This window comes from Alosa alosa, chromosome 14, assembly GCF_017589495.1.
Source record: "Alosa alosa isolate M-15738 ecotype Scorff River chromosome 14, AALO_Geno_1.1, whole genome shotgun sequence".
Taxonomy (NCBI): Eukaryota; Metazoa; Chordata; class Actinopteri; order Clupeiformes; family Clupeidae; genus Alosa; species Alosa alosa.
In genome coordinates this window covers 12046619-12056470 of record NC_063202.1, presented here as the reverse complement: position 1 = coordinate 12056470, position 9852 = coordinate 12046619, and the positions used below count along the sequence as shown (strand labels likewise).

At 49.5% G+C, this 9852-nt stretch overlaps 2 protein-coding genes across 3 annotated transcripts in view; one reads left to right on the top strand and one right to left on the bottom strand.

The window, feature by feature from the left end:
* rest (RE1-silencing transcription factor) overlaps positions 1-3213 on the top strand; it is an 11100-nt gene extending 7887 nt beyond the window's left edge. Inside the window, 3 exon segments of the mRNA XM_048263689.1 lie at positions 1-1281; positions 1332-1943; positions 1945-3213. The exon segment at positions 1-1281 is cut by the window's left edge and continues 811 nt beyond it. Coding sequence (XP_048119646.1) covers positions 1-1281; positions 1332-1943; positions 1945-2134 — 2083 coding nt within the window. The 3' untranslated portion in view covers positions 2135-3213.
* A 752-nt stretch (positions 3214-3965) lies between these two features.
* noa1 (nitric oxide associated 1) lies at positions 3966-9845 on the bottom strand. Of its 2 annotated transcripts, XM_048263456.1 has the most exons (7): positions 8477-9845; positions 8200-8364; positions 7712-7917; positions 7461-7592; positions 5375-5491; positions 5093-5210; positions 3966-4516 (listed from the first exon to the last, which is right to left on the bottom strand). In XM_048263456.1, the coding sequence occupies exons 1-7, from the start codon at positions 9729-9731 to the stop codon at positions 4299-4301; spliced, it is 2211 nt and encodes a 736-aa protein (XP_048119413.1). In that variant the 5' UTR covers positions 9732-9845; the 3' UTR covers positions 3966-4298. The 2 variants fall into 2 exon arrangements, with proteins under 2 accessions (XP_048119413.1, XP_048119414.1); XM_048263457.1 differs by lacking the exons at positions 3966-4516; positions 5093-5210; positions 5375-5491 and adding an exon at positions 6847-7236 and having other exon boundaries at positions 7368-7592.
* Positions 9846-9852: the final 7 nt, after the last annotated feature.

The following is a 9852-nucleotide window of genomic DNA, read 5'->3' as shown; positions in this document are numbered from 1 at the left end:
GAAGAAGACCCCGAGGAGGCCCGCCAAGCGCCCGCCCAAAGCCCAACAGAGCCCCGCCCCTCAGACCAGCCCAGCCAATCAGGCAAGCCCGGCCTCTGCTGCAAGCCCCGCCCCTCAGACCAGCTCAGCCAATCAGGCAAGCCCGGCCTCTGCTGCAAGCCCCGCCCAGGTAGACGTTGGTGAGTCGGCTGACATCTCCATGGTAGCCAAGAGGAAGGCGGTGAAGAGGAAGCAGCAAAAGCCTAAGTCAGGGTCATCAGAAACTCCCACACACAGCAGCCCAGCCAAACCCAAACGCAGGAAACCGGAGCCGCCGACACAGATCCCGCCTCCCTCCTGTGACACGCCCCCTCCCACCCCCGACCAGCTGAAGTCCGCCCCCCTCAGCTCCCTCGCGGCCCTCCCCCTCCCCCGTGCGGGCGCGGACGCCAAAGGCACCCAGGTGCTGAAAGACAAGAAGGAGGCGGAGATGGACACAGATCTAAGCCCGCCCACCCCAACCACTCCCCCCTGCCACTTTGGCCCCGCCCCTCTGCTGGGATTGGCTCTGGACTGCCCCTCCCTTGGACGGGACTCTGCGAAAGACAGAAAGGAAAAGAAAGATAAACGTCAGATTAATACAGACGAACCCCAGACAGTCACAGAAAAATGTCAGATTAATACAGTCAAACGCCAGACAGTCACAGACAAACCCCAGATGGTCACAGACAAATCCCAAACTGTCATAGAAAAACGTCAGACTGTCAAAGACAAATGTCAGATAAATACAGACGAACCCCAGACCGTCACAGACAAACCCCATGCCGTCAGAGAAAAAACCAAGACTGTTACACAGAAACCCCAGACTACTACAGACAAGACTCGTCCATTTCACGCCCTGGTCACTACATCTGAACCCCGACCTTCTAAAAAGGAGGTCCAGACTCCAGCAGACAAGCTGCATATGCCGGCAGACAAACTCAAGATTCCGGTTTACCAGCATCAGACCTCAACCAGCAGACTTCACATCACTGGAAACAAGATCAGGATCCCAAAGGACCAGCTGCAGCTCCCTAAAGACAAGGCCGATTTAGCCGCGCAGGCCCTCCAGACCCCTAGAGTTGTCTCGCCTAACCAACCCCAGACCACCGGTCCCACAGACCTGCCCCAGACCAACCCACACCTTCCCCAGACGACAGACCTGCCCCAACCTTCCCAGATGACTCCACACCTGTCCCAACCTTCCATAGACCTGCCCCAGACGACAGAGCAGCCCCAGACAAATCCACGTCTGCCCCAACGGTCCACAGACCTGCCCCAGACGGCTCCACGTCTGCCCCAATGGTCCACAGACCTGCCCCAGACGGCTCCAGATCTGCCCCAACGTTCCACAGACCTGCCCCAGACGGCTCCAGATCTGCCCCAACCTTCCACAGACCTGCCCCAGACGGCTCCAGATCTGCCCCAAACTTCCACAGACCTGCCCCAGACGGCTCCAGACCTGCCCCAACCTTCCACAGACCTGCCCCAGACGGCTCCAGACCTGCCCCAACCTTCCACAGACCTGCCCCAGACGGCTCCAGATCTGCCCCAACCTTCTACAGACCTGCCCCAGACGACTCCAGATCTGCCCCAACCTTCCACAGACCTGCCCCAGATCTGCCCCAACCTTCCACAGATCTGCCCCAACCTTCCACAGACCTGCCCCAGACGGCTCTAGATCTTTCCCAGATGACGGAGCACCCCCTGCCTACCCCTGACCAACTGCTGACCCCCACGGATAGTGTTCCGTCGTCGCCGCCGCGTCTGCCCCCAGGGTCGGCCTCGGGGCCCGCGCCAGCGGAGGCGGAGGAGGACGAGGGCATCCACAGTCACGACGGAGGAAGTGAGCTCAGCGACAGCGCCTCGGAGCGCAGCGAGGACTCAGGGCTGAGAGGGGCAGTGCCCCCACCCCACCGACTCGCTGCCCTCCCCCACACACTCTCTGCCCTCGCCCCCACTCACACACACACAAACCAAGACGGCCACACACACACACACCTGCATCTTCTGTGACCGCTCCTTTCCGCAGGAGATGGACTACCGTCGCCATCTCAACAGGCACCTGGTCAATGTGTACTACCTGGACGCCGCCGCCCCACAGGGAACCCAGTGAGACGCACCCATAGAGGCAGGGGCCGGGGTGTGTGTGTGTGTGTGTGTGTGTGTTAGGTCTCCATGTTACACCGTACCAGGTCAGATTCAAGTCTGGTCTAGTGATTACTGCAATTAAAGGAGACGCATACACACACACACACACACACTCCTGATGGGTTATTATAATCTTTTTTTTTTTTCTTTTTTTTATAACTCCACTTTCCAAAGACAGTTTTTTGTGAACTTGTCCAGACAGGATGTGTTTATGTGTGTGTGTGTGTTTGTATTTCCACCATCTCCTCTTTTTTAATGAGTTGAGCTACTCGCTGCTTTGACAATCATTTTTTTCTCGGTGGTGGTTTTTGGTGGCCTTGACCAACCCCCCACAGACACTCATCTGTGCCTCCAAAGCTTAGATCATTTTCTCTCTCACACACACACATACACACACACAATCAGATCATATTCTCTCTCTCACACATACACACACACAATCAGATCATTTTTCGCTCTCACTCACACACACACGGCTCTGTCTCTGAGTACAGCCTCATCCTTATATTATGTGCACTGTAACATGGATGATGATAACACACGCGCACACACACACACACACAGACTGCACTGTAGGATGTTTGGTGCAATATTCCCTTCCTGTTTATTATACCAAAGTAGAAGATATTGACCTTGTGATCTAACAGGCTTGACCTTTTGAACTGTGATCTTTGACCCCGATGTAAATGCACTCAGTAGACGGTTAGGACCCCCACTTCCTCTTCATGTGCCTCATGCCATTGTCTGGTCATTTCCCCTGTAGAGACGTCTCTCGATAGTGTAAATGTGTTATCTCTCGTCTCAATAGTGTAAATGTGTTATCTCTCGTCTGAGCAGTGTAAATGTGTTATCTCTCGTCTCAGCAGTGTAAATGTGTTATCTCTTGTCTCTCTTTTATCGTATATCTTATCCACATCCCCATCGATGCCATGTACTCTGTGTTGTCTTGGTAATGAGCTGAGGTTTGGCCAAATCTCTGTAATCCAATTCCTCCACTGGCCTGGGGCTTTGCTGATGGAGTAGCCAATCGCTGTGCTCCCAGACCCCCCAGATGTTCCCTCCCCTCCCCTCATGGCTTGTTTTGTGTAAGGTGCGCTGTATGAGATGGTGAGCTCAATAAAGTTGTGTATTTTAAATCCTTTGTGTGCGTGGGTGATGTCCAGTGTTGGGGAAGTTACTTTTAAAAAGTAGTGTTTGCTCGTTACTTTTTAAAAGAGTAATCCGTTACTTTACTTAAGTAACTTTTAACTTTTTTTTTACTTTTTTTACTTTGGGCAGAACCCAATATCTGTTCCTAAATGTGTAAAAGTAAATGTGTAATATGTCCTAAAAGTTCTACTATGGAGGACATAACTAATTAACTAAATATTTTGTTTTGTGCTCTTTATTATAAAAAATGCCACAAACTGAGCACTTGACAAGAAAACATTGGGCTATTATAGGCTTCAACACCACCACTAAAGCCCTATGAAACAATATCAAATAACAGCCTCGATACATCTTATGGGTATATAGGTGAACACAAAATACATAAGGGCTTATTTTATAGCTTGTGACTATTGCGCAAGAGCGCAGCTAAGAAAGCAGTGTCACTGTCAAATCTTTTCCTGGGAAAAGTAACGTTGCGCCGATTTGAAAAAGGAACTAGGTTTTGTTACCAAATTTTCAGTAGTAACGCGTTATACTACTTTTTACCCGAAAAAGTAGTTACGTTACTGTAACGTGTCACACACAACACTGGTGATGTCAAAGAAACAGCTGACCTTCAAATGATCAAATGAACATAAGAAATCACGTTTTCACAAAAAAGATATACATTTATTTACAGTATAAATAATACAGTGAGCGATTAAGAGGTTAGATCTGCCCATCCAGCTTCCCACATCATCAGAGCACATAGACACACACACACGCACGCACACGCCAGACACAGGCCAGTTTCTGGATGGCTGCATAGTGTGTTGATCTTCATGAACAGCTCAGCTGAGCAGTCGCGTGTGTTCGGTGTCTGGCCAGCAGATTAAACGAGCTGACCCAACATGGCCGCTACAGAGATCATCAACATGCTCCGGAACCACCGTACACATAATAAGCCCTTCGTCTTTTCGCACACACACACACGCAGCTCCTCAACTCTTCTTCTTGGCCTTGCGTTGGGCGAGGCTGGTGTCCAGCTGTGTGGGGGGGCGACAGGGTTTGTACGCCGGCGACTTCTTGATCCGCTGCCCCCTCACCATGGCGATGTGCGGCAGCAGCGGAGGCGTGCGCAGATGCATCCCAGCAGCCTCTGGGGCGTGACATCGCAGGCGGAGACGGTCACCCTCCCGCCCTGTCACCGCCACCCACCCTGCAACAACAACCAATCACACACACAGTTAGGACAACAACAACCAATCACACACACACAAATTTAGGGACAACAACAACCAATCACACACAGTCAGGATGGGGGGCAGCTTCACAACAACCAATCACACACATTTAGGACAGCTTCACAACAACCAATGACACACACAGTTAGGATGGGGGCAGCTTCACAACAACCAATTACACACACACAAAGTTAGGGTCAGGGGGGGGGGCTTAAAAAACAACCAATCACACACAGTCAGGATGGGGGGGGCAGCTTCACAACAACCAATCACACAGAGTTAGAGTGAGGGAAGAGAGGCCAGCTACACATAAACAGCAGGAACATGATTCCCTGACTCGTGACCCCTGAATCTGTAGTCTGAGATTCATATGATTCCTGAAATTCTAATGCATGTCCCATTTGATTCCTGAATCTATGACTCATTTGGTTCTTGTGTGATCTCACAGGAGCTGAATGAATCACTGATTCAGGAATCAGGGTCAGGTCTATAAGAGTGTAGGCATTTGAGTATGAGGCGGGTTTATAGCTGCTGCACACTGATTGGTGTACCTGCTGATGACAGCTTGATGTCACAGACAGCGGTGTCAGGACCTTCACCAATCAGCTCAAAGTCCTGGGGAACAAGAGGCGGGAACTCCCTCATACGCTCTTCACCTCCCATAGGGACCTGCATTACAAATGACACACACACACATACACACTTCAATTAAAAAACACAACACAACATAAAAACGCTCACATGCATTTCAACATGAAAGAGGGTGTATTCCAAATCCCACACACACACACACACACACACACACACACACACACACACACACACACACCCACCTTGAGTAGCTCTCTGCCAGCGTGCTTCTGGTAGATGCCATCTGCTTTCTCCAGAGTGGTCACATGAACAGGAATTCTGGAAGACGCCAGTACTGAGAACCAGCACGAGTGAGTCCCCTACACACACACACTTATCTCATGTAACAAAAAATCAACACAATGTTTCCCCTACAATGTATTCATCAGCAAAGAAGGCGCTCCCTGGAATTCAAAGCTGCCACTGCAAAAAAGTTGCCTAATTAAAAAAAAAATAGACACAAGTGAACTTCAGGAACAGCTGCCGTTCGTTCAGGTTTCATGTCAACAAATAATAGTAGGCTAACTTTGAATGAAGGCGCAGTCAGGGATTCCACAGGAGATCACGCTTGTTTGTGTTTATGTTTAAGTTTATTAGCAGAGGCAATTTTGTGCAAAAAAACGTAGCCTACATTATGTTAACCAAGGAACCAAATTAAAACCAGCCAGAGATAGCTCAGCCTCTACCTTCAGTAGCCTATTCCCAGATAAATTTCACGCATTGTTTCGTTTTGTTTGTGATACAGGCAATGCTTTCAAGCCCTGTGTTGCTAACATACCAAGGCTGTACAAATCAGGTCTAGCTAGCCTAATGGTGGGTTTAATTGAATTTGAGTAATAGGATACGCATTACGCAATCATTTCCATCTGAGATAGTTTTCTAATTCCTGTAGAGCTCACCAAAATTATAGATATGATACAAGACACTTATCTGCTATAATCCAAGATAGATTTTCTTCGAGTTTTTGAGCATTTATTTTACCAAATGACATGGGAAACATAATTAATTTCATTCACATATTCTTATGCACAATGCACAACAACGCTACTAAGTTAGCTTAAAACCGTGAGAATCAAGCAAGCCTCACGGGTCGTCACGGCATTAAAGTGACAGGCACTCAATACGACTTGCACAGTATAAACTATATAGACTTCTCTTTCATGTCATTACACTGTATTGTAATGGCATGAAAGAGAAGTCTATATAGTTTATACAGTGCTGTGCAAAAGTTAAGACACCCCTGCTGAAATTGACTAAAGGGAGGAATAAAAAACATATTTTGCCTTTTGTCTTAATGCCTTAATTAAAAAAAAAAAAATAGGACATCAATCATTATTTTTTAATGTATCATGTATCGTAAATAATAAATGTTATTATATAAATAAATGTCTTAACTTGTGCACAGCACTGTATATTCTAAATAGTAATAGTTTGTACAGTGGCCTACAGTGTACAGTTGTACAGTGGCTAATTACATTATAATGTAAATGAAAAAGGTGAAAGAAAAACATGAATAATCCTGTTCAAGTACTGCAATAATCATGCTTTGTAAATGCTTGTGTTGATGGTTATGTCATAATTTGTAACTCAATCTGTCCATTTCTTTCACAAAATCCACCAGAAGTCACCATTTAAGGAGTAATTTTTTCAAAATGTTCTCTTTTTTTTTGGGGGGCTTCCTACGATCAACAGCACCGCTGCTGGAAAAATTTCTAGGGGAAACACTGCAACACGCACACAGTGTAAATGACAGAGCTGAGAGTGTGTGTGTCTGTGCAACACGAGGCTAGTCTCACTTCACCTGTACACAGGAAGACGACATGTACGAGGCTAGTCTCACTTCACCTGTACACAGGAAGACGACATGTACGAGTCTAGTCTCACTTCACCTGTACACAGGAAGACGACATGTACGAGGCTAGTCTCACTTCACCTGTACACAGGAAGACAACATGTACGAGGCTAGTCTCACTTCACCTGTACACAGGAAGACAACATGTACGAGTCTAGTCTCATTTCACCTGTACACAGGAAGACAACATATACGAGTCTAGTCTCACTTCACCTGTACACAGGAAGACAACATGTATGAGTCTAGTCTCAGTTCACCTGTACACAGGAAGACAAATGTACGAGTCTAGTCTCATTTCACCTGTACACAGGAAGACAACATATACGAGTCTAGTCTCACTTCACCTGCGCTGAGGGGCAGGGAGCACCTGGCAGTGATGCCCACTGCATCTCTAAAGGCCAAAGGTCAGAGGTGAGAGATGAGGGGTCAGTGCTCACCTCCAGGTAGTCGATGCGCGCCAGACCCCCGAGGAAGAGGCAGGTGGCAGGGGGCAGGATGAAGGTGCGCGGTGTAATGGCCTCGGTCGGGACCACCTGCTTCACTTCCCGCTCCGACAACACACTCAGGATCTATCGCGAACCCCAACATCAGTACCAATAACACACACTAGGACAGTAACAATGAGCTACAACAGCCATTAAATAAACTCTCAGAAAACACAGGCACACTCACAAACACACACACTCACGTCTTTGTCCTTCGTGATGCCGGGCGTATCATAGAACCAGTGGGCGTCTTTGATCTCATTGTAGCTCAGCTCTTCAGTTGCAGCCTTCTGATTGGCTCGGCCGCCCTCCTCCTCCTCTACCTCCGGCCCATAGCTCTCCTGGTCTGGGTCAAAGGTCAACTCCTTCTGTTTACGTGGTTCCACGCGGAATGTCCTTCCCACACGTCCTACACACACACAGCAAGGTAAAACCCTCCTTAATGATGGTTTTAGTGATGTCCACGTAGAGAGGGGCCGAATACACACACACACCGAGCTGAGCATAGAGGAATGCTCTATCCATTGATGTCACAGACACAAATCCACTTCATCTTTAGCTCTATGTGCCCACATTTATACACACACACACACACACAGGTGTGTGTCTGCTGAGCTACTGTTGTCAGACAGCCACACACATAGTCTGTGTCTCTCTCTGTCTCTCACACACACACTCTCCGTCTCCTTACCCACGAGGTAGGCGTGTCTGCTGAGCTTGTGGAGCCTGTGCTGTTCCTCCGGCTGCAGCTCGTCCAGGGTCTGCACAGACGCCACACGCAGGCGCTCCTGACGACGCTCCACGCGGTGCGCAGTCGGGTTAATGATGGGGAACTTCAGCAGGTTCAGAGTAGTGCCTGTGGAACACACACACACGCACACAGTCAGAGAATGAAATGTCAGCTGAATGAGCAGTTTACTTCAAAAACACACACACACACACACACACAGAAGTGTGTGGACCCTTACCAGGCCAGGGGGAAATAGTAGCCTTGCGAATGGCTTCAGAAGCGCGAGACTTGCAGTAGTCGGACTCCAGGAGCGTGTTGAAGAGCGTGGACTTCCCGGCGTTGGCGGTGCCCACGAGGTACACGTCCCCCTTGTAGCGCCACAGCAGCTGAAGTCTGGACACGAGCTTCTCGATGCCATAGCCGGTCTTGGCGCTGATCAGGTGAACGTCTGTCGCGTCTCCAGCAGGGACCCCCGCCTCTGCGCAATACTGCACCAGTCGCTTCTTGATCCGCGATAAGTAGTTCTGCGAATCACCCGGGAGGAGATCCACTTTGTTCCCCAGGATCAATATGTGTTTGTTGCGTCCCACGAGCTCCGGTAGGTCCGGGACTATGGAGTCGGGGAGGTCCAGGAGGTCCACGATCAGGAGAACCAGAGCTTTCTGTGGTTTTATCGTGCGCACGATGTCCCGGTACTCCTCCTTGGACATGGTGACATTCAGCGCTTTCTGGTGGTTCGTGAGCAGGTAACAACGCTGGCATGTCGCTTTAGAGAGCGCACCTTCATCCACCAGACGCGCGTATTTCTCGCTGGCTATGTAGCCGGGGATGTCGGGGTCCGCACAGTGCATGAGGGCTCCGCAGCCAGAGCAAGGCGTGTCGCTGGCCGGCTGGTCTGGGTCTGGCGAGCCGTAGACCTTCTGTTCCTTGCGTCTCTTCTGCCGAGACTTCGAGATCTCCTCCACCAGAAACCCGACGTCGTGAAACTCGATGAGCGACTCGTCCGCTTTGACTTTCAACCCAGCGAGGGCACGCGCTTGCTGCTCAAGGGCCCCGCGAGGGGAATCAGAGTCCGACTTTACTGGCGCTTTATCTTTGGTTATCATGGTGTCCGTGATGCGCAGATGATTTGGGAGCGAGTCTCCGAGGTCTTCGGACTCGTCTTGCTCGAGGAAAACAAACTCTTCCTCTCTGTCTGGATCCACAAAGGCCAACCGGACGGTTCCTTCGTTGTCCGGTTCTGCCGTTATAGCCTTTTCCCCTCGACCGGTTTGGTAGCATCTGGAGTTAGAGATCCCATTCTTTTCAGACCTGAGACAGAGTGCTGTCCATCGCAGAGACGTGGCTGCTGAGGTTGAGACGTACTGCTGCGGCTCCAAACTAGGGGAAAGCGATGCGCTCCATTTGACTCTACCAGAAAAAGACCGTCTCACCATACAGAAGCGTCGTAAACTTCTCATCTGCCATAAAGACAACTGTAACAATGTATACATATTTACTATATGTCCGTGTATGTTTAAGTTACATGACAAGGTTAACCATGGTCCGCTCACAGACAGTAGATCCCGATTCGCCTAGAAAACATACCACATGTGAGTCGGCGAGAGTTGATGA